The sequence below is a fragment of the Galeopterus variegatus genome, unplaced genomic scaffold, assembly GCF_000696425.1.
Source record: "Galeopterus variegatus unplaced genomic scaffold, G_variegatus-3.0.2 Scaffold1311, whole genome shotgun sequence".
NCBI classification, from domain to species: Eukaryota; Metazoa; Chordata; class Mammalia; order Dermoptera; family Cynocephalidae; genus Galeopterus; species Galeopterus variegatus.
This window is the reverse complement of record NW_007727422.1, coordinates 186,924-211,827: the sequence shown is the minus strand read 5'-3', so window position 1 is coordinate 211,827 and position 24,904 is coordinate 186,924. Positions and strand designations below refer to the sequence as shown.

At 39.6% G+C, this 24,904-nt stretch overlaps 2 protein-coding genes across 2 annotated transcripts in view; both read right to left on the bottom strand.

Moving 5' to 3' along the window:
- Positions 1–2,884: 2,884 nt before the first annotated feature.
- ARL6IP1 (ADP-ribosylation factor-like 6 interacting protein 1) lies at positions 2,885–12,396 on the bottom strand. Its single transcript, XM_008576208.1, has 6 exons — positions 12,288–12,396; positions 9,913–10,046; positions 9,263–9,382; positions 6,154–6,271; positions 5,157–5,241; positions 2,885–4,627 (listed from the first exon to the last, which is right to left on the bottom strand). The coding sequence occupies exons 1-6, from the start codon at positions 12,321–12,323 to the stop codon at positions 4,509–4,511; spliced, it is 612 nt and encodes a 203-aa protein (XP_008574430.1). The 5' UTR covers positions 12,324–12,396; the 3' UTR covers positions 2,885–4,508.
- Positions 12,397–14,765: 2,369 nt separating this feature from the next.
- Positions 14,766–24,904, bottom strand: part of SMG1 (SMG1 phosphatidylinositol 3-kinase-related kinase) — a 96,582-nt gene continuing 86,443 nt past the window's right edge. The window contains exons 57-63 of the mRNA XM_008576207.1: positions 24,292–24,471; positions 23,080–23,307; positions 22,377–22,588; positions 22,116–22,222; positions 21,587–21,766; positions 21,400–21,506; positions 14,766–19,268 (exon numbers count right to left, since the gene is read on the bottom strand). Coding sequence (XP_008574429.1) covers positions 19,191–19,268; positions 21,400–21,506; positions 21,587–21,766; positions 22,116–22,222; positions 22,377–22,588; positions 23,080–23,307; positions 24,292–24,471 — 1,092 coding nt within the window. The 3' untranslated portion in view covers positions 14,766–19,190. The remainder of the gene's footprint in view (positions 19,269–21,399; positions 21,507–21,586; positions 21,767–22,115; positions 22,223–22,376; positions 22,589–23,079; positions 23,308–24,291; positions 24,472–24,904) is intronic.

Below are 24,904 nucleotides of genomic sequence, written 5' to 3'. Positions count from 1 at the left end.
GCTTCTAGATAAGTATTTGGCACATAGAAGGCCCTCAATATATATTTGGTGAATAAATGAATGGGCAAATCAGTTTTCCCATCTGTAAAATGGGGATGATACTGCCAACCACGGGAAGTTGCTGTGAGGATAAAATGAGAATCTGTATAAATGAAATTAACACAAAACCTGGCAGAGTGCTCAATGTTAGTTACAGACCCAGACTTAAGATTTTTCAATGTTACTTGTGTGTACTGAGACATAAGTAACCCCCATCATAAGTCTAGGAGCATCTGTCTCAGACTATCACACCCACCTCCACTTCTCAAATCACAGGTGAACCTTCAGGAAAGCAAAGCTCCCAATTTAAACATCTCAGGGAAACAGCACTTCCTAGTTGTCATTTACATTACAAAAGGATTATTTTAATAATTCTCTTGAAGAACTGGCTCCCTGTACACTTACAGCATGTTCTGTTTACTAAAAATGTGGAGTTCACCTTAACTGACGGCCTTAGCAACAGTGGGGAGTTAAGTGAAAAAAATTACTTACTCTCAAGAGCCTTACTGTAAATAGAAAAATAAATCCACTGTGTCTTTATACACTGCATTCATTCATTCATTCATTCATTCATTCAACAAACATCTAACTAGTGCCTACCATGTGTCCGGTGTTGCACCAAGTACTGAAGAGAGAAAACTATCATTTTCTGCCCCTAAGAGGTTCAGTTCCCAGTAGGGGAGACAGACTCTAAACAACAGTAAAGGACAATGCGCCATATAAGATGGCAATATAAAGTGCTGTGGGAATATAAAGGTGGCCTGGGAAGCCACTAAAGCTTTCGCAGAGAAGTGCCATTTGATGTGTCACGAAGTGTACTGATAACTACCAGTTCATGACTGCCACTAAGTGCTTCCTATAGATCAACTCATTGAATCCTCACAACAAATGCTGTGAGATTTGTGCTATTTTCCCCATTTCACAAGAAAACTAAGTTCAATCTTAAATTTTTGCCCTAACTTAAAAAGTTAAAGCAAGGGCCGGCCCATGGCTCACTTGGGTGACAACACCAAGGCCACGGTTCAGATCCCTATATATAGGGATGGCTGGTTCACTCACTTGGGAGAGTGTGGTGCTGACAACACCAAGTCAAAGGTTAAGATCCCTTTACTGGTCATCTTTAAAAAAAAAAAAAAAAGTTAAAGCAAAAAAAAATGGTTACTTGTCCATGACACTAGTTACATTACTTGGTGGAGATTTTGATCATGTCTACCTGATCCCAAAACATTAGAAGGGCATGTGTGGCAATAGGTATTCTAGGCTTCTAACAAGCGCCCTCTTAACATTAGTTAAGAGCTCAAAGAGCATGGAATTGTATAGAGATGGACAGAAATTTCAGGATGGCTGGGTTGCAATGGGGAAGTAGGGTAGAGTGGAAGTAGAATAGGCCATTTATACAAATTGCCTTACAAGTTTGTAATTGTGTTGGAGGCAAAATGGAACCTGCTGAGAGGTCTTCCAACAAGATCAATCATAATCTGAGTTGTTGAAGCAATGGTAACATATGGAAGATGAACTGCTGGTATTGAATCATCTCTTAAAAAAACTCCCAAATCCTTTCACCTTTCTTGGCACAAATCATTTCAAATGGTCTTCTTCCTTGTGAACTCTGGGATAACAGGATCTCCACTGGAGGCAGGACCAGGGCAAGTGTTGAAAAGGGACTTCTGCTGTGGCCAGAGCTGGCACAGGAGCAGCACTGCAGGAGTCCAGCTTTAAAGGAGCTGAACTGGCCTGGGAAGGAAGCCAGCCAGGTGAGACTGACCTGAGCAGTAATCACAGCTTCATGGTGAAAGATCAGCATTTCAAAACATCAGGCAATGATGGGGAGGCCCGTGGTGACCCTGGGTTGAGACTTCCCTGTCTAGATATCACCAAACCCCCAGGAATCTCCAAAGAAGGATCCATTCTCTTTGGAGTGAGGAATTTAGGATTTATTTATTTATTTTTATTTTTATTTTTTTTAAAAGATGACCGGTAAGGGGATCTTAACCCTTGACTTGGTGTTGTCAGCACCACGCTCAGCCAGTGAGCAAACCGGCCATCCCTATATGGGATCCGAACCCAGGGCCTTGGTGTTATCAGCACCACACTCTCCTGAGTGAGCCACGGGCTGGCCCGGAACTTAGGATTTAATTTGCTATCAAATCTGTTCCCAGGACCCACCAAGTGTAGACAGTGAAACTCAAAGATAAAAAATCCATTTTGATGGGCCGGCCCGGTGGCGCACTCGGTAGAGTGCGGCGCTTGGGAGCGCGGCGGCACTCCCGCCGAGGGTTCGGATCCCATATAGGGACCAGTCCGCTCACTGGTTGAGCGTGGTGTGGGCGCAACACCGAGGGTTGCGATCCCGTTGCCGGTCGCGGTACGGGCGCGACAATGAGGGTTGCGATCCCGTTACCGGTCACGAAAAAAAAACAAAAAGGAAAAAAAAAAAATCCATTTTGAGCTCTAATTTTAAAGCACTTAAGGTGCAGATGAAAGTCACCCAACAATTATTTACTAAGCACCTCTCATGTATCAAACACTGAGCTAGACCCTGAGGCACAGAAGTACCCATACAGGCATTCTCTTTTGAGCATGTGCTGTTCCCTGCCCGTTCTTCCAGCTTGGTCCTCTCACACATCATCTTTGGTCCCTCTCGGTCATTGTATTCCCTCTTCCACTCTTCCATCTGGCATGGTGCCTAGACGTTTGCTGAATGAATAAGTTTAAGCCTTTTATTTCGTAATGTTCTTAAAGAATGTCTCATAGGCATGTAATGATCACAGGATAGTTCATTAATCAGACTCATAAGTCCAATCATGTAAACATATTGGCTAAGTTATAAAATAAGACACAAGAAGAGACTCCAGATTTTTTATTTTTCCCCCTTTTCACAAATCAAAGTAGAAGAAATAATAAACTGCAAAAGTAGTTAATCAGTAGAACATGTATACACAAAAAAACCCAGGTAGAAAGACAGGCTTATTTACAATGAGGAAACACATGTTAAATTAAGGTAGTTTTCATATGAAAAAAAAAAAAAAAATCAAACATATGCTACAATGGGCACCACTGTTTACAGCAATATTGAAGGGAAGAAAATGACACTTATTTAGGGACAGATATACAAGGTACAGGTTCTACAGCATCAGTGCAATAAATTCACAAAACTATCTTACAGCTAATCAATTTAAGAACTGTTCCCAAATATGTCACATTTTTGGCCCTCAAAGGTTCATTTCTACAGATTTCAACTACTCTAAATTTCTAACTACTGAGAGGGAAAGAATGATTATAAGTTTTCCAAAGGAAGTTACAAAATCTATGTAGACCAGAGGCCAACTAGCTATCATCACAAGTCTGCTCTCACCAAGAGCCCTTGCATTTTTCAGAGAAATATTCAAGGAAAAGGTCAGACACCAGTGTAGTCACTATCTCCTATGCCAAACCTATGAGAACCAAACAGCCAGTATTACCATAAAATGAGAAGTTTGAGGCTTAAGTTTTAAATGCTTATTCTGGTCTCTCAAAAATTAATGACTAAAAAAAAATAAAAATAAAAATAATTAGTAGAATAAGATTATTTTCTAATGAAATAAATCTTGGGTGAACATAGGAAGACTTCTGTCCTTTACTGGCTGGTGTTGGAGTAAAGGTCATAGACATGAGTCTTAATCTACTGTGTACTTTAAATCAGCTGAAAATCTGAAATTAAAAGTATGCTAAAAATACTAAATAAAACCCTTTGGAAATCTGGTATTAAAAAGCCTTTAAGGAGTTACTAACTTGAAGTCTGAGTACAATGGGACAAGAGCTCTAAGCATGTTAGATTCCCCTTTTGGAAGGAAAGGAACAGTGTTTCCTACATATTGCTATTTTACACAAGGGAGAAACACATGGATTTAGTTTCATTAATTCCATGGGGATTCTTCCCCCCAGTAAAGAAACGGAATGAGGAATGAATCTTAACTGGTCTCTTCATCAGAAGTGGTCAACTTGGTCTCTCATATATTCATAAAGCCAGACAGTTTTTGAAGCAGACTGTGGAAGCAGACAGTAGAACCAGCTTCCTGTAGCCACAGACCACTGCCTTGCATCTAGCTAAAGCAAAGACCAACTTGAACAATTATCCAGAGTCACTGTTAACTGTACCAAAGGATAAAGTTCACCACTATATTATTTTAAAGGAAGTTGTCCAAAAGTAAGAATTTCATTAACCCTGGGTGAGAAAAATCAAAACAAATCATACTCACTAATGAGTTGTCTGTACAAAGCCAACTGATAGAATGCACCCACCTACACCTGACACGAAGACACTATGCATAAAGCCGTACTTGGCAAGTGTGAGTTTCTTTTAACTAAGGGCAGAGTGAGGGAGAACAAAGAGCTACTTCTGTTAACATTTTAGTATCCAGATAGCATAGTAGAAACTGTTCCCAGGGACAATGTGCACTCCATTAATCACACTGAATAAAGCAGATGCATTATTCATTTTTCTTTTCTTTTTGTTTGAGAAGCTTGTTTATCTCCCTTTTGGCCATTCCAATGTACTTTGAAATGATTCCATGTTGGTTCAGTCCAGGAAGCAACAGTACGAAAGTCACTTAAAAAATAAACAAACGAAATTAAGGAGGCAGTAATTAACTTCCTGAAGATTATATTTTACTGCTGGCTGGCCTGGTACTGGGAACCAAACCCTTGACCTTGGTGTTACAAGGCTGTGCTCTAACCAGTTGAGCTAACCAGCCTGCAAGGTTATTAAGGTTATTATATTTTAAAGGAGGTAGATTCCCAGACTGTTAGACACTCCAATGGGAGGAAGCAATATGGAATGCATTCTTATTTATCCCCAGAAACTTCTATCATACTCTCCCCATCCTCAGATAATAATTACTGCTTATTTTTACCTCTTGCACATTACTTTCTAACTTGGTCATGATGTTCTTTGTCTTCACTTCCTATAAGACTATAAACTCCCTGAAAATGAGGACCTGGGTCTAGGTCATCTTTCTTTACTCCCACAGTTCATGGATAAGTGCCTTCAACTTGTAAGTACTCACATATCTGTTTACTAAGTTACAGTTAGACTTCACTGGCCAGAATGTGCCTGTAGTTTTTCCTCAAAGACTTACCTATCAGGTAGGTGAGAAGCAGGTTGTGGACTTGCTGTCCCACCCAAGCAACCATGGCAAGAGAAACGATCATGCTCATGAAGTACTGAAAATGAAAACAACCATTTATCAATTCCCAAAAACAGACTAAGGAGAATGACTGTATAAAAGAGTTTGTTTCACCACTCCCCACTGTGTACATTTATCAAAACATCATGTTGTACACCATAAATATATACATTTTTGTCAATTATAAAAGAGTTTATTTCAAAGATTGGAAAATGATTTAGCTGTTATTACGACTTTTCTTTAAAAATACCTAGATTTTTAAAATCTATATATTCTATAAACCCCCATTAAAACTCCATTAGATCTACTTTGTAGAATTCAGATACATTCCCTCCCTAGAATTACTGCAATTCTATGTATAAATTAAATAGTTTATAATATAAATTATATCACTTTTTCAATTAATAACTTCATATAGTAACCCCATGTCAAGGTGAAAAATAAAAGAACAGGGCCGGCCCGGTGGCGCACTGAAGAGTGCGCCGCTTGGGAGTGCGGCGGTGCTCCTGCCGAGGGTTCGGATCCCATGTGGAGACCCATTCCCGCTCACTGGCTGAGCGTGGTGTGGGCGCGACACCGAGGGTTGCGATCCTGTTACCGGTCAGTAAAAAAGACAAAAAGGAAAAAAAATAAAATAAAATAAAAAAATAATAATAAAAGAACAGATTCTTTCTAAGTATAAGTCTTTTATTTCACTAACAAAAAAGAAACAAATATTTTGCTCTGCTAGAATAAAAAATTAAATGCAAAATGTGATTTTTAACTCTCAATGATTCAGTCTAATACAGATGAACACTTATGAAGGTACTTAGGAATTAAACCAATGGATAATAAATATCAAACTATAACTATTAAAACATAAAGGTTATCCTTAGATTACAATGACGTCAAAATTACTCAATCAGATCAAATTTTGCTTTACTTAAAAAAGTCAAAGCAGAGAAAGTACCATCTTAGGCTTTTCTTCCTTTAGTGTAAAGAGGCGTTTCCACCAACCCACAGCTCTGCGTCGAGTTTTTACTAGGTTGCTGCAAATTTCATGGAATCTTTGCTGTTGTTCAGTGGTCCTAAAAGAAGAATTTTCACCTTTGCTATAAGCAAATCTTTAGACAGAAATATACCATTCTCTTAAACAACTATCTTCTAAAAAAAAGTTAAAATAAAAAACAATGGCTCCCCATATGCAGGTGAAAAAGTCCACGCACTATTAAGATATTTTTTAGGGCCGGCCCGGTGGCGCACTCGGTAGAGTGCGGCGCTTGGGAGTGCGGCGGCGCTCCCGCCGAGGGTTCGGATCCCATGTGGAGACCGGTCCGCTCACTGGCTGAGCGCAGTGCGGGCGCGACACCGAGGGTTGCGATCCCGTTACCAGTCAGTAAAAAAGACAAAAAAGGAAAAAAAAAATCTTTATTTTTTTTCCTTTTTGTCTTTTTTCGTGACCAGTAACGGGATCGCAACCCTCGGTGTTGTGCCCGTACCGCAACCGGCAACGGGATCGCAACCCTCGATGTCGCGCCCGCACAGCGCTCAGCCAGTGAGCGGGAACGGGTCTCCACATGGGATCCGAACCCTCAGCGGGAGCGCCGCCACGCTCCCAAGCGGCACACTCTCCAGTACGCCACCGGGCCGGCCCAAAAGATATTTTTTATATCAGTAAAATAAGTTTTTACATAAAGTATGTGTATAAATATTTTTAATATACTAAAGTAATGGTAAACTATTCTTGAAGCCACATCTGGTTAGTGATAGTAATAAAAGACTCACGACTGGTTTTTTTGGCATCTGGCCAATAACAACCCACAACTTCTATAGACCATGCAGAAATCAGTGTAAATCTTGTCTCTCTATTCCTATTATTTTTCAGATCCTAATGAATCCTACTTGTAGTCCATCAGAATCTCACCAGTATTATTTGAGCACTCTTCAATGAGATAATAACTAACTAGCATTCAAAGCACAGTACCCCCACCTGAGCTCCATACATTTTATGCAAAGGCAGCAATAAATAGCTCAAATGAAAATTCTTTATAAATTTAGTTCTAGTAAGGAAAATATTATCAACAAACAAAATAGCAGTAAAAATCCAATAAGCCCCTCCAAGAATGCCTTTTATATTTATATTTTTCTTGGTTCTGATAAGAAAAATTTACCTTTGTACTGTCTTTGCTACACAGATATGTGGCTGCTATTAAGTGGGCCCTATGCTGAGGGATGCATTGTCTTCCCTCCTCTAGTCCTCATCCCTGTAAAATTGCAGTGATAAGGAAGGTGGCCTTCTGCTGAGCTCTGGAACTTCTTATAAACAATTAGACCTTTTATGTTGCCCATAGTCAAGGTTAGATCATGGCTATGCAACACAGTATTCTTTCTTACCCTTAGGATCAAAAAATAAAATTTGCAGCTCCATCAATAACTGAGTCACGGGCCGGCCCAGTGGCGCACTGCTACAGTGCGCCGCTTGGGAGCGCGGCAGCGCTCCCGCCGAGGGTTCGGATCCCACATACAGACCGGTTCCCGCTCACTGGCTGAGCGAGGGGCGGGCGCAGCACCGAGGGTTGCGATCCCGTTGCCGGTCCTGGTCCGGTACGGGCGCGACACTGAGGGTTGCGGTCCGTTGCCGGACACGAAAAAAGACAAAAAAAAGGAAAAAAATAAAATAAAATAAAAATAACTGAGTCACAACTGATTACACACAACTATCAGTTTTTGTTTCTGAAAACTTACCTCCAGGAGTTACAAATTAACAGATTAGAATGTCATCTGGCTAATAAAGTCAAGGTCAGTGGTTGATTCCCTTTATTAAATTTGTTACACTGTATGGTCACAAATTTGCCCCAAACAAAACATGAATTCTTACTGCAAGTGAAAAACAATTCAAAGAACAGTACCTAACACTAATCCATTCTACTATGGGTAAACAAACATGTTTAATTATCCCAGAATTTAAGCAAACTCCCCCAAAATATGGAGATTTGTTCTTAAAGATCCAAAAGGTACACTTTTAAAATTCTGATTTTTACATTATTATTTTACAATTTGTTATCATCTGAGAAACAAATGACTAAAAGCACCAGTAGAGTACTAATCAAATTAAAATAACAACCAAGGGGAAATAGCAGCTGGGAGAAAAACATCTATTTCAGTATCTAGCTCATTATTTGGATCAAAGGTGAGAAATTCAACCTCCCAGAGAGAATTAAAATACTTTAAAATATGATCCTTAGCTATTTAACTTTATCTTAGAAATTCATAAGCAATTATTCAAAGCGTGATATAAATAAAATCAACAGCCCAATTGTATATACAGCTTGAACCTGTTCTGAAGCACTTGGTATAGAGTTGGCTAACTACCACTGCCTCAATGTCTCAACATCTCAGCCTTAAACATGAGATCAGTCTTAAAAGTCAAAATATTTCAGAACACCTAGAACAGTGCCTAACATAGTACACATTTAATAAATAACTGCTAAATGAATGTGGATAAAAATCTACCAGTTACCATTTTCATATTCATTCAAAAATAATTTGTTGTGAAATTAATATTATATTATAGTAAATATCAATGAAAATGTAAACATGTAAATTTCCAACTTTTATAGAAAGCTCATTATGAGGAATGGCTGGTGAGCTCAGTTGGTTAGAGCATAATGCATATAACCCCAATGTCAGGGGTTTAGATCCCCATATGGGCCAGCCACCAAAAAAAAAAAAAAAAACTTTTTGGAAAAAAATTAAATTAAAAAAAAAAGATTCATCATGAGTTCTGTAACCCTTGTTAAAACATTACTTTTAAAAAAGGCACTTTAATAAAAAATTCTAGAAATTTTTAAAAAGTCCAAATAAATGGTAGACCATAAAAGAACTATGGAGATGTAAGTGCTGGAAATTCATGATTTATGTCTCAATCAGCTAAGACATTTTTCACATACGAACAAAAACCTCTAACCCCTAGGCTGATGGTTAGACAACTGTCTGCTCTTAATTACAGCATACTCATCATAGCCACCAGGTTTAGTAACTTCTCAGAAATTAGACTGCCAAATCATTATGCCACCTACCATTTATTGGAGCCAAAAATTCTAGGCGCTAGGATGGGAACAAGGTAGTCAGCCAAGCACAAAAACATAACAAAACAGGAAACACCGGAAAGAACAGATGGATCTAGATAGTAGATAATCCTGTTTTTTAAAAAAAAAATTAACAATGGTTAGAAAAACACAGTCATTATTCCTAGCTGGAGATGTTTAACTATTCACATAGTTCACTGGTTCTCAAAGATGTTATCTGCCATTCTCTAATTTTCTCACAAGTGGTTTTCCAGGGGCTTCGTGACAAAGATGACACCACAGCTGCAATGAGTAATGTAAACATCTACAGACAAAGGCTCTTTTGGGTCCTCAATATTTTTAAGAGTGTAAAGGGTCTTGAGGCCAAAAAGTTTGAGAATCATTGATTTATACAACTATATTAGGTTACCAAGTTTGCATAAATTCTATAAATTCTGAAAACTAGGCAAAACTCTTGTAAGAAAAGGCATTCTTTATTTTTTATTTTTATTTCCTGCTCTAGCTAGTTGTTAAGAAAAGGCATTCTTTATGGATTATGTATTACAAAAGACTTAAGGAGCTTCCATAAGCAGAGCCCATGTACCTGAGCCTTTATTAATAAATAACAAGTACAACCCACAGTAATCTAATAGCTCACTTACAGAAACACCAAGGAAACCACACCCATGACGGCAGGTGGAAACCAGGCTCTTTCCCATCGGAGGACTTTATCCGCCAGCAGCATCACTTCTCCCCATCCTTGCAGCTGCTCTTCCAGACTTGCAGTCTCTGCAGCCTACACACAATCAACATTTATTTATTATTTATTTTCGGCAGCTGGCCCATAGAGGGATCAAACCCGGGACCCTAGTAGTATCAGCACCACATTCCAACCAGCTGAGCTAACTGGCTCAATATTTAAAGCAATCATTTTACCACTCAACATTTTTGTGGCTCACAGAGAGTTAAATTCTTCTAAGGCACCAAATATATAAACCAAATGGCTCTCTTAAACAAGTTAGTTTCCAGAAAACTGCAATTTTGTTACCAAAACGGAAACCAAAGGGGGGAAAAACTATCCTTTAATGGTTACCTTCCAAGTCCAACCACCAGCTCCTCTTCACTTACACATGTAACATCATCTTTACAGAGCTCCGCAAGGTAGGGACAATCAGACTCGTTTTAAAGAAAGTGAGCTGACAATGGCTAACTTTCCCAGAGTCATGCACAGTCACGTGGCAACACCCAGAGTACTGATAAAGTTGGATTTTAAATTTGTTCATTTCAGGTGGTTAGAATCGACCTGTTTCTGTCATTTCATTGATTTAAACCCTTACTTCTAAATCCATTAGGAAAGCATTTCCCTGAACAGCATTCAATTTCTAAAATAGCTCTTGGTGTAATGGAATCACTTAGATGTTGGCATTCATTGCACAGTTAAGGAATACTACTTTCACCAAATTATATGTGGCATTTTAAGCTCAACATATCTCCTCAGTACAGTGTTTTTATCACTCAGGAGGACAACTTGCTCTGCAAATCTGACAATCAACCGAAAATGGACCTCTAGGTTGAGCTAATGTGGTAAAAGCCTTTAAGCTGATTTTGGAAAAGAAAGAAAAAATTGAAACAAGAAACCCAAGTGTCCCTATAAATGTTATCACTGGGAAATATACAAATGACAGAACAATGGAGGTTAATCTTTAAAAATATGCTATCTATGCCACACTGATCACTCATGTGACCTCAATATTTCTGCCATTCATACTAGTTAAATAAGAGATTATTATGTGCTGGGAACTCTGTTAAGCATTTTATATACCTATACTTCAATTAATCCTCCCATCAACCTTAAAAAGGTGTTGTTACTACCTACATCTTACAGATGAGGAAACTGAGATACCCGAAGTTTATCAGATTTGAATCCAGGAAATCCAAGACCAAAGACCTTGCTCTCAAAGTCACACCGCTCTGTTGAGGATCAGGAGCTCTGGGCCAGGATCTGTCATTTCAATAGAACTTGGGCAACGTCTTTGTGCCTCAATTAATCCTCTTAAAAGGAACCAGGCTGGGGGTTATGGGTGGGTGGGTGCGTGGGTGTGTGGAGGTGTGTGTGGGTGTTTCTAAGAGGACAGGCAATGCATTTCTAAAAACCAATGCAAAGTGAACGTCATGCACAATCAAAACTGCCCTGCAGTTTCGACGAATTAAGTCACTTAATTCGTCAGCATCTGGGCTCTTGGAAATTTAAAAGCCCCAAATTAAATTCTTTTCATTGCTGGTGAGTGGCCTGCCTTTTCCTGGGGAAGGGCAACGGAGGAAATTCAAGGATCTCTCTCTTGTTCTTGCCTAGATGGTGCAGTTAAATTCATAATGAATTAAATTTGTCCGCCTACGATACGACCTCACTGTCTCCAGTCGTCCTGTGACAACCCAAACTTCCAAATTCCAGACAAACGCCAGAACCTCCCATTGCCCTTCCAGCTGGACCTCCCTCCCAGTTCCCCGCGGTGAGCTCGCACCCCCCGCGAGCTTGCACCCCCTGTTTTAAGTTGTGCCAGCTCTAACAGAATTTCTCGGCAGCAGCCCTTTGACCCTTCACCGTTGCCCAAGTTTTAAGGGACAAAGATCGAAGGCGCAGCCAGGTTAAGATCAAAGAGGGAGAAGCACGGATACGGCTGGGGCCTGGGCCCCAAAAGCGCTCGGCAGGCCCCTCGCGGCCTCTGCTCCAGGCTGCACCCCAGGCTTCTGTCACAGCCCCCCTTCTCCCACTTCCTCAACCCCTACTCATGGTGACTAATCACGCGCCCTCCTCCCCGGTGGCGTACCATCCCCAGGGAATGTTAGCGGTCGACAAGGCTAGTGACTGCCACCAAGTAGTCCGAGGGCCAGGAGTAGTCTCCTGAGCCGGGAACCCGGAGAGGAGAGCCAGGCCCGCCGCAGGTGATGGGAACGAGGCCTCGGAGGCCCCCCCGTTGAGTCCAACGAAGTCGGGAGGCCCCGCTCGCTTCCCTCGGGACAGGCCGCCGGGACTCACCAGCAGGTTGGTGCTGCGATTATCTCCCTCCGCCATCGCCCCTGAGGTGCAGTCTCAGCGAGCTCAGCCTCCCCCAGACACGAACCGCAACACAAGAACTACACAGACTCCGTCACCGCCAGGGAACGCCCCGCAGGCCGCTTATATAGGCCGGCCGCCTTTCCCGACAGCACCCGCGAAGCCCACTTCTCATTGGGCGGATCGAGCTCACGCTTAAGGGGAACCGGACCAACCGCCGCCCAGCGCATGGCTTGAAATCGAGGTCAAAGGAGAGAGGCTGAGCCGCCTGGGGGTGACCAATCAGCGCCCAGGGGATGTGCGACACCCCGCCCAGGGCTTTCCGAAGCGGTTCAACCGCCGCTGCTGGAGACGCCACCTGGCCTCAGTTTCCCCAGGCTTGGCTGCCAAGGTATCTCTCGGACCTTTTTCCGCTGAAGCAGCCAAGAAGCCTCTCTGGAAAATTGACTACTGGAAGAAATATGCTACGCACTGTCAGGCGGAGGGCGGAGATGGGCGTGTGACACTTGGCCTCCTTGTAGTTGGGGAGGCCGGCTGAGACGTCTCCCCCACCAGCCGGGTGCCCCTCGTCTTCCCTGCGCCTGGGACCCTCTCCCCGCCCCAGCCGGGTGCCCCTCGTCCTCCCTGCACCAGCCGCCCCAGCCAAGCCTCTGAGCGGTTTAGCCCGGATTTGTGACTCGTGCCCGCCTCATGAGGTTTTGAGAAGCGAGAAGAGCTGTTTATCTGGATTTCGCTGCAGTGTTTCTCTCCTACCCAGTAAAAATAAGGCCTTGACTTTGGCCGAGGGTAGGTAGGAGGGGAGGATCCCCGGCATAGTTTGAAAAAGTGTGAAAAATACACCGACTTATAAAAGTGGGTTATTTATATTTGGTCTTTAGGAAGATTTTTTGTGGGGCACGTCAGTTACTAAACAAAACTTCCTCTGCAAAAAGGAATTGGTTTTGACAGGACCGTCTTTACATTAGAGGTCTTGCTAAGGGAGGATGTAAGCCCTGTAATAAGCAGCGGAATTCATAAGCTACTTAGGAACTAGATGAACTATGAGACACTTCTCCATCTTTTTTATCCGGGATTCCAAAATGCATTAACAAGTGCTTTGATTTCCATTATTCAATACAAATAAAATCATGCCAAATGTTGGCCTGGTCGGATTGTTCCAGGTAAATTAACTTCCAACCTTGAGTCACCTATATTATGCCATTGAATTTAAATTTATTTCAAAAGCATTTCCTTAAGTAACTACCAGGTTCTTAAAAAGTTCAGGGAAGTCATGAAGACGTGTGAGAGAACATAGTTATAGGCCACATAGTGCCAGTAAAAAAAACTGGGCAAGGGCAGGAATATTGTGAATTTCACGAAAGTGTGTGAAATTTGCCATGGATCTTTGGGGGGGGGGGGGGAAGCAAGCATCTGAATCTGAAATACTTGAGAAAAAAAGCAAAGCCTTTGCGAGTAGCATCTCTTCAATAAATTGCCACTTTAGGGAACTGTTTGGGGAAAAAACAGGTTGTATTGGTAAAAGCAGCCCGTTGATAGAGACATTTGGGAGATTTGAAAGCTACGGAGGTTGAGGAGCAGGCCCTCCTCCACCTAAGGACAAAAGGACCCAAGCAATAAGCAGCCACATAATTAGGGAAAACGTTCAGCACTGAACGCACAATCTTGCTAGAGGCACAGTAACATCCATTTCCAAAAGAGAAGGCCAAGGAGTTCTTAGGCTTTAAAAACATTTCCACTTCGGGAAATCAGCTTTTGCTACAGAACACTTCTGGTTTTCATCCAAGTTCCCTATGTACAACTTAAGAAGGAAGCCTTTTCAAAATTAGCTTTGGAAACGGAGGCATGTGAAATAGAAGCAACTCAGCAGTTACTCAAGGAATGTGTTTCCAGACCTCTTTCCAATTTTAGTTATTCAGTGAAATTTAGCCTAAGGTCTTCCACTAAACTTCGAATCAGCCTAAACCTACCTTTAATGTAGTTTTTTTTTTTTTTTTTTAGCTTCTTTTGTCCTACAAAAACAGGATGTAATCTTTTGAAATGTACCAGATGACTAAGCAGTTAACATAAATCCTAACATACTCTAGCAGCAACAAATGCAATCTTCAAGATACTGAAGCAAACTGGCCATTTTCTATTTCCCTTCACAGCTTCCACACCCCAGGATATACATACATACACATTATTGTCAATAATGATCTGCAGGTTATTTTTTAAAATATTGCCAAAACTAAGCTTAATAAATTGGGCTTTAGTAATATTAAGAACCTTTCCATTGAAGTAAAATTTCCACTGCTGTTCAAAACTACAACAGAACCTTCAGAGTAAAACATTACATTTTTGAGATTTTATTAAAAAAAAATTTTGGAGGTATTGCTTTAAAAAAAAAAAATACTATCCATGTTCCAAAATTAAGTTTTCTGTAATCTACTTTGACCAATAAATTCAGAGCTTAAAGTGCTATGTCTTTTGAGACTGAATTTTTATTTTTTGAAACAGGTATTTCATACAATCTTTGCCATGTTAATGCAAATATGCAAAAAGTAGGCAAGTATTTTTGTTTTCCAAATGATGCATTATGAACATTTTCAGGAAGCTGGTGTGATTTATTCAACTTTTAATCTTAAGTACAATCACAAAATTATATCCATCAGGAGGCATTATAACCTTTTGTACAGAGAAGCCACTATTTATACATTACTAGGACAAGAAATATTCAGTTCAACTCAACTTACTTTTATAATAGGGGTAGAAGTAAATTAAGTAGGTGAAGTATGATGTTGTCACTGACATTACAGGTGGAAATATAAGGGAAATTTAAACCAGAAAAAATAACTAACACAACTTTAAACAGGAGCTGAAACTTCAACTGTCAGGAAAAGGGGGGGGGGACCCTATATTTAATCAGCCTGTTTTGAAAGAAAAACATTCTGAAAGTCTGCATTTCAGAACAACATGCATTTACCATCTTCAAAAATCGAGCTAACTGTATGACATTTACATTAGCACAACAAAGAGCTTTTTTCTAGTAAGCCCAGCCAAATTTCCATGGAAAGCAAAGAACCCTAAGTTGTTCACATTGTACAACTAACCCTGGAAACCTATAAAGCTTCTCTCAATCAGAGTCAGTTTGCCCTTTTGTAAATAAGGAGGGTAATATTGTTATTCAGGCCTAAAAAGCAGAAAAAGTGCCACACCCCCTTATGAGTGAATTTAGTGAATTTCCCTCCCTCTAATGTGTAGAAAAATTTGTGATGCTTGCTAGTTTTTCCCCTTAGGAGGAATCTTTCTAGTACTACCCAAATGTTGAAAACAAAATCTACCTTCTTTATGTGACCCTTGCATTAATAATAATTCTACCTCCTTGATTTAAGGTGGGAAAAGTCCTAATTCTAAATTATTGACATTTTACAAGCTCAACAAGATATAAAATGGGACACTGGTTTTCACACACTAATTTTTGGTAAAACACATGTTCAAATGTGCTGATAAAGCATTCACTGATATTTGATGTATATGAATAGGACTAACAGGCTAATTGCAGGTGCTTTAATATGAAAAGAATCGGGAGAAAAGAAGAACCAGCTCCTTTGATTTTAGTACCGCCAAAACAAGTAAGCCCCCAGAGTAATTACAAAAATGTGGAGGAAAACAGGCTAGGAAGACTTCAATTTAAAGTACTGCCTATAATACCCCAGATTAAAAAGGACTTAAGATTGCACATCAACTCTAATATTTGGCTGTACTTACATTGCCCTGCTTGGCATTTTTAAATGGCTCTTTCCTTAAATTTCACACATCAGAACAACCACAATTAAAAAACAAAACAAAAACAATGCAGATAACACCAAACACTGGACAATATTAAGAAAACTTACTAAGCTTAGATAACAGAGGCAAGTGTTAAGGGCAGAAGTGATGGAAGTTTTTCTTTGTATTACAAACCCTCACCCTGAACCCAGGGTTTAGGCTCTAAAAAAGCAATCTAGGGAAGCAGATCAAGAGCCTGATTATCAGTTTTCACAAAGAAATCTCACATATCTCAAAAACAACTCACCACAAGTGTCAGACACAAAAGAATCTCAATCATCTAGCAAACTATGTTAAGAACTCATGACCAGAAATGACAAACTACAAGGCACACCAAAGAAAAGAGTAAAAATAAAATAGCTCCATGAACTGCTAAGCCTCCACAGCTTTGTAAAATCAACTAAAAATTAGGCAATTCTAGCAAAGACAACAAAAAACTTAAAATAAACTTCGATTTCCAAGGGTACTTTGAAGAGGTTGTTTGTAGGTTATTCTGTACCCCCTGAATCTAAGAGAGAGAGAAAGAGATTGAGAGAAAGGAGAAGATCCCTGGTTTTCCACAGGTATTTTGTGTAATTGAAAATGCATGACTTCATATCTACAGCACTCTTACATTATTTTACAAGATAATCCCCAAATATAGTCCTGTCTTCTCAATCTAACTCATGAGGTTTCTCAGAAAAGTTCAAAATGGCAAGGCTACTTGCAGAATGACATCTCAGAGGAAGCCAAACCATCCAGACTAGGGTCTTGTCCAGAGTACTGTAAAGAGCAAGCTCTGAAGTCATCTGTTACTCCTATCTGCCCTGCAACCAAACACACACTGTACAGTGCCACACTATTCTCTGGGGGACCACTTTTAAATAAGAGTGACAGGTAATTTACCAGAGGCACGTTTTGAAACAAAGCTGTCTTGTTTTTGCTTGGATAAGGTGCCAGAACCTCTCTGAAGCCTGAAACTCACAGGCAATAAAACTTACCTATTTCATTGATTTTCTTTATCATAGAGAAAGCAATTTCTGAATACTATCTATAGGGACAAACTGGTATGAACTGGTCTTATCATTGTAATAAAAGTTTTTCCTTGTGACAATAAAGAATGTTGCTGAAAAGACTGTTTAATCTTAAGAGGAGAGGTAATTGAGTGATGAATGCAGGAGCTCCCAGAGCCTCTAGGAAGTACAGCAATGTGCAAAATACAATATGGCATTACTATTCCAGCTAGGTTGTTTTGATTGTGAAAATAAGGTTCAAAATGAATGAACAAATAAAATTTGATGTGCTGGGTTCCTTAACAACTTGTTATTGAACACATGGGATTCGAAAATACCTCCTTTCTTGCAATTCTTGTTTATAGTATTAAGAGAGCACTGATAACAAAACACATTCTCTCAGGGGTATTTATAGATCAGTGTGGCAATCAGAATACAGAAAAGGCCCAGAGGTATGTGGAATTCTTCCTTAATGTTTTTCAAGTTTGACTGTGAAGACTGGCAATTAGAAAGTGACTACTGTCCTCCTCTCTAAAATGCAGGAAAAATGTATTCAAACAATTAAGATTTTAATTGTGTTCTATTCTGTGTTGACAATGTGATTTTAAGAATTCTATTCTAGTCTAGATTTTAATGTTGGATCAAGAACTTAGCTTACATAGCCAGTACTGAAATGCAATGACAAATTTAAGGAAACGATCATGAATTCACCATAATGTATTACTGAACAGCAGCAAGCTATTAAAATCGTGCAAAAAGTAAAGGACTTCACAGACGTTAGTAACTGAACTTAATAAAAGATGTTGGTGGTTCTTGCTTTTGCTGATGTTCCATGTAATATGTCCTAAAATGCCAGGTAAACTGAAGCACTTTTAATTTACAAACTGTAAATTAAAAGTATCAAATGAGAAAACTGAATTAAAAAACATTTCACTCTACCTCCACCAGAACATCACTTTATTGTTAATCTGTCATCAACAATGTAAAACTCTAATAGGTACTCTTATCCTGGTTTTTAAAAAGGTAAAAGATTACACTGGGTTAGCTACTTTCTATGAAAGAAACTACAGCAATCACAGAAGAGGGAAAATTTGAATGACCTCCAAAAAATGCACACTATAAGCAAAGGGAAGTGTACATTAAATCAAATGTCTGTTAGATTCATTACTTTGAATGCACAGTAACAATTCTGGAAACTGTACATGATGGATTCACAGAAATGACTTAAATAACCAGAATTACATTTTGTAGGTGATCATCAGACCTTTAAACAATCCTTGAATTTTCCATGTTATCAGTGGTTTTGGAGAAATTTATCTCTCCGAATATAAGTTGTTAACAGCATCGAGACGGAAGTATATGAAATGTAAGGATTGAAATAAAAGTGAATTTGAAAGATGGCTAATCTACTAGATTACGTAAAGGGGGAATTGATAAGTGGCGGGGAGGATGGTTTGTTTTTCTTCCCTTCATTTCAGAAGTAAGTTCTTCCCATGTAGTGTATCTGTTACATAGCTCTCCATTTTCAGTCCATTTCTGAAATTCGTATCCCATAGCCTTTTTGTACTTACTGGTCAACCCAACCAGTACTGTTGCCAAGCAACAAGTGTTACACGAGAATCTGACTGAATGCATCAAATCTTCCGTGGCTGTGATTTCTTCGCGGCCCCAGTTTTCCCTGTTTCTGAGCGGGGTATGGTTTTGCCTGGATTGTACACACAGGGTCAGGTGGAATGGAGTTCCAAATCACTCTGTGCTCCACGGCATCCCGATTTCCTTCCACAGCTAACCTCCTGACACGTTTGCAGCTGTTCTGTGGCAGAAAGACAATCTCCGTGTTCAGGCGGTGAGCTTTCTTTCTTTGACCCTTGACCCTGGGGTTGCAGGCCATGGTGTTGGGCGTATCCCTGAGTGCAGCTGTCCTGCAGGATTCACTTCCTAGTGCACCGAGATTTCCTAGGTTTCCTCAGAGTAAGCCCCCAGTTGCATCACCACCGACTGTGGTGTGGCTTTTGGATGCCTGAGGCTGAGTTGATTCTGGTGATGTCTGACCTCACTTAACCAGACTCATCTACTGTCTTGCCATTCACACCCAGGCTGTCCAACCTTCATACAGCTGAGCCAAGTTATCTAGATTAGTTGCTTCCTTAATGACATAGTCAACCTGTAAAAATAAGCAGGAATAGTATTTAAAGCCATTTAAAACTTGAAAGGACATGGTGTATATGTGAGTTATATGAATTGTTTAAGAGTAAGTTTCTAATCACCAAAATTAATTATCCAAAGGATGTGTAGTTGCTATGGTAGAAAGACAGCGTTAAGTAAGCTAGGCTTCTCCCCAAACTCCACAGCTTACAAGATGTGTATCTGGGGAAAGTTACAACCCCATTGAGCCTTATGAATCCTCCTAGGAAGATAGCACCCTATTGACGCCACACATGCTCTTGGAGTAAAACACATGAAGCCACTGGGTAAATGCTTAGGTGGTACACAAGGATAAACAATAGCCTGGCACAGATTCTGGAACACAGTGGGTGCTCAACCAATGTCTGTTGATTCTGACACAAATTTTCTTTCACAGTGAAACACATATCTATCTCTATATCCAGAGCATCCACGAGGGTTCAATCATACAGTAAATGCTCAGTATATGCCTGCTGAATTATCATCTATGCCAAAAGTTATGTGCAAAGGACTCTATACTTACCCCGCTCCTGTGAGCCCCTTAACTTTCATATAAAATTTATTAACTTTCAGAATAAAAAGCACGATAGCCAAGCATCCTCTAAAAAGATGGACAAAACTAAGATGGACAGTTAAAAAATATATAAAAAGGGGCTGACCCTGTGGCTCACTCGGGAGAATGGGGCACTGGGAGCGCAGCGGCGCTGGGAGCGCCAAGGCTGCGGGTTCAGATCCTATACAGGGATCCTATATAGCTCACTGGTTGAGCGCGGTTCGGGCGATACCACGCCGAGGGTTGCAATCCCCTTACTGGTCACAAAAAGTACACACATAAAGCACACAATCCATTAACCTTATACAATCCATTAATCTATCAGAAATTTTCTGATACCCCTGACTCAGAACATCTTTCATGGTTTTTGACAAACTTTACAAAACTATTTCTAAAAAACCTCTTGCCCATGAAGAGTTTAAGTCCAGGTCTTATACAACAATGTAATAGTATTTAAAAGAATAAAAATTTCCTTGCTTATGTTAAAATTGAATTGTGGATGTCAAACACTAGAAAACAGGACATTAACAATCTCAATTTTCTACCCAAGAGGAAAAAGATACATTTGTAATGGGAGAAATCAGGAGGACACCACTCTTCACCAAACTTAACATCACCAAAGACAGCACAAACTGACATGTGTCCTTTGATGTAAAATACTGAGAAACATCACTATTGTTGTATTCCTGCCAAAAAATGCTGGATCTGGATTAAATTATGAGGAAAATATCAGACAAAAACAAACTGAGGCACATTCTGCAAACCAACTGGTCTGAATACATCAAAAATGTGGAGGAAAAGGAAGGGGAAAAGGCTCAGAAACTGTTCTAGATACTAAAGGAAATAAAGGAAATAAGAATGCATACACGCACAAAGAACAATGAAGCAAAAGTGAGAAGATGTTAACTGGTCAAATGTGGAGGAAAAGGAAGGGGAAAAGGCTCAGAAACTGTTCTAGATACTAAAGGAAATAAGAATGCATACACGCACAAAGAACAATGAAGCAAAAGTGAGAAGATGTTAACTGGTCAGTCTAGGATAACAAGTATATGGACATTCCTACAACTTTTCTGTAGATTTAAAATTTTTCAAAATAAACAGCTGGGGGGAAAATCATTCTCAAATTTACATACACAATATTAATAGTACTAAGAAAATTTCAGTAATGACTTTCAGAGAAACATCCACTGATTTGCAAGGACACTTTACAGATACTATTCCTGCACTCAAAATATCCTCATTTCATTTGAAACTTTCAGATAGTCCTCTTTAAAATGCAAATTAACTATGTAGTCAGAAAGAAATGGGTGGCTCAGGTCACACCTTAAATTTCACTTAAAAGAGCGCTAGGGGAAAAGGAAAGTGCTAATAGGAAAGGGTCAGAGTAAAATGGTGAATACTTGACAAATCCAGAATGGAAAATCTCCTGAATCCTTAAAACAGAGTTAAGTTCCTTATTTCCTGAACTACCAAGGAAATGGATGAGGGGTATCTTTAAACCTATACCTTCCCGCTAGCATTAAAATGTGTAACTCAAGTTTAAAGGAGAGTCACCTACCTGTTCAGCAACTGACATCCTCCTATTCGGATCAACATCTCGGCCCTCTAACTTGGCTTTCACTCTCTTCCACACACTCACTGCATATGAGTTTCTCTCTTGCACAGCTATGAAGCAATAAAAACATATGTAAGTCAAACCACCCTTTTGTATAAAAATTTAAGTCATCCTTATTCTAACTAATTACCTTTCCCAGTTTTAGGGTCTCTGACAGCCTTTTTAGGACTGCAAGCAACACTCTTGCCAGTTCCTGGAACAGTGCTTGGTGGAGTATCTGCTGACGTAGCAAGATTTTTCTGAATCAGCTTTCTAGCATTCTGTGACATGACATCAGGCTGAGTCTTCTGGCCGGTGTTGCTCCGGACTGCTACAGACAAAGAGGTGGTGGCTCAATTTACAGGTAAACAGAAAGTGGAGGGGCTGGGGCAAAGAAAGCAGGCAAAAGGTGGCCATAGTGGTAAATACTCCAGACTAAATAATCAACTACAAATAAAAATAGATTTAATTTTTCAACTTTAGGTCATTTGAATACAAGGTCTTTTTACTCTCTCATGAGTATTTTTAAAGATAAGCCAAAACCTGTTCAGTTTGAGGTGGAGAGAGTTTAAGGAAACTCTTTATAAACATTACTATAAACATATTAGACACATTTATAATTAAATGTTTTATCTATGTGTTGATCATTAACAGATCAAGATTCAGATCTTTTTTCCTACCTGCAGCAAAGGATGGCTGACAAGTAGCAGATGATGTTGGACTCGAACATTCATTTGTTGCATCGGTGATTAAGGGTGATGCAAAACTCACTAAATTACTATAGATACTGAAATACAAAATAAAATGGCTTATTTATGAAATGCTTTAGCAGATAACAAAAAAAATATGAACAAAACTCAAAAAATTAAATCAAGAGACACAGGCTTATACCTAGATGTTTTGTTTACATTTTATAAATTTTGACCAGATGGCATTCTTACCTCTGACTTTGTGTTTTCAGTTCTTTCAAGGTGGGAGTGATTTCCTGAAGCATTTCAACATGTTCTTGACTTCGAACCTGACCCATAGCCTGGACTAATGTAAACAGAACTGTCTGAATGTTGTCTTGCCATGATTTATATTCACCCAAGAACTGCCTAACACTGTTCTCATAGGGAACATCTTCACCATCTGCCAGAGCAGCTTCTTCATCCTAGAATCAATATATTAATGATTAAGAAAAATGTTTTTTTCCCTCAACAATTATTTTTAAATTATTTACTGTTTTGTAATTATGAAGTAACTTAGCCTTTTCTGGGGCTCAGTTTCCTTACTAACCAGGTGAAGGGAAGAGACAATATTTCATTCATTTTGTAGGTAAATTATATGAGTTTGGGGGTCCAGGTGGGGGAAAAGAAAGAGAGGTTGAAGATATAAACATTAGGACCAGGTTCAAGTCTCATATGACACTGAGTGAATCAATTTCTTCAAGCCTCAGTTTCTCTGTATACAAAAATCAAAATATTATTACCTGCTTTAAATAAATAATGGATGAAAACATGAATTAACTCAGTTAAACAAATTGGAAGATGCGACTTGAGAGTTGTTTTTGTTTACAAAATGTCACTATTTTTCCATAAATAAAGTTACTTGTAATTTTACAAAAGAGGAGGAATAAATGTGTGTTGATGTTATTGGTCTTACCTTAGCCATTGCTTTCAGTAGATGTTTCACATCTCCAAGCTGTCGGTTATGACCAGTGAGTACAGTCTTTATATTATCAACCAGATTCTGAATTGTTTCACAGACCGTCTCTATCTGTTGCTCTTTCTCTGTCTGAATCGTCCTCTGAGTAGACATATCCTGAGTCAGTTGTTTGTGTGCTGACAAAAGCCATTCAGAGCTGCCAATAGGATGTTCAAGACTGGTGTCCTAAATAAAACAAGTATTTGTTTGATTTTAAGTACCAACTAGAATAATCTAAGAGTTCTTTCTTCATCATCATCAAAAGCTATTAATAACTCATGCTAACACAAAGAAAACCTCAGTTGCTGAGGCATCAATTATCTACAAAATAGTACTTAACAATAATTCCAAAAATCCATGAAATACAGACTAAGATTTTTAACCTTTCTGCATAATCACACAAGGTATAAATGCTTTAACTTTCCAATCTCAGAAATATATTTGGAATGACAAAGATGATCTGTGGCCAGGTCCCTAAATTCACTCTAAATAACTTTCTGAAAATGAAACCAAAGTTTCCTAGTACACAGCCAAAGCATTCCCACAAAATATAAACACCAAATTTATTATCTAGATCTTTCTCGACTAACCCACCTTTCCAGCACTCATCCCACACTAGCCCTCTTTCTACTACTCTCCCTGTCACTTCCTATACGTTCTCCTCCCTTCTGAACTTCCACAGTACTTTGGTTTTAGCTCTGAGAATCCTTTCCACTTTTTCATTCATTGTATTATTAAGTAATAAGTTCTTTGAGGGATAAAAGCAAGATTTGGGCCGGCCCGGTGGCACACTTGGTGGAGTGCGGCACTTGGGAGCGCGGCGGCGCTCCCGCCGAGGGTTTGGATCCCATATAGAGACCTGTCCGCTTGCTGGTTGAGCGCGGTGCAGGCGCGACACCGAGGGTTGCGATCCCGTTGCCGGTCGCGGTGTGGGCGCAACACTGAGGGTTGCGATCCCGTTACCGGTCACAAAAAAAGACAAAAAGGAAAAAAGTAAAAATAAAAAAGCAAGATTTAATCATCACTGTATCCCACATAACATTATCTTACACACAGTACATGCTCAAGAAACATAAACTGTGTGAATACATTGAATGGATTTTAATGGTTTAACACTGGCCTTATTTTAATCACCAAGTCGCTTTACTCCTACGAAGACTTAAGACTCACCACTCTCTGTAACAAACGAAGCTCTAACTCAGAGACTGAACTGTTAAACTGTGATGCAAATGAACACATTTGCTGACACCGTTTGATTAGTTCAAATAATGCAGCATCCAGGTTTAAGGCTTCTGCAGTTCTCGTTCGTAAACTTTCAAAATGAATGATATTGCTGCAGAGAAAAGTGACCTGTAAAGACAGAAATAGAAAAACCAAAATGAGTGGAGGGGAAAGGGGGGACAATTGATGACATGAAAAAATACTACACACTCATTTCCAGTACTGAGGACTAGAATTGGTCCTAATAATGTATAACTCTTTGGAGAATATACCAAATCCTTATAAAGACTATAAATAAATGCACATTTTAATTTTTGTCAATATTGTTAGGTGTGAAACAGCCAAAACACTAAAGAACAATTAGGTAAATGTAGCTTCTACACGGGGGGGGGGGGGGGGGCCTGTGGGGGGGTTTTTAAAGGGGGAAAAAAAAAACAAAAAAAAAAATAATTTGCTTTAGGTGTGTAGTAGGGGGGGGGGGGGGGGGGGGGGCCTGTTGTGGAAGTTTTCAACTGGGTACAAAATTAAACTAATAAAATGATATCCATACCTCACACATCAC

Coding starts and splice junctions, on each gene's coding strand:
- ARL6IP1 (XM_008576208.1), bottom strand. CDS start 12,323: ATGGCGGAGGGAGATAATCGCAGCACCAACCTGCTG. Junction 10,047..12,287: donor ATCGCAGCACCAACCTGCTG/GTGAGTCCCGGC, acceptor GATTGTGTGTAG/GCTGCAGAGACTGCAAGTCT. Junction 4,628..5,156: donor GCTTCTCACCTACCTGATAG/GTAAGTCTTTGA, acceptor TTATTTTTTAAG/TGACTTTCGTACTGTTGCTT.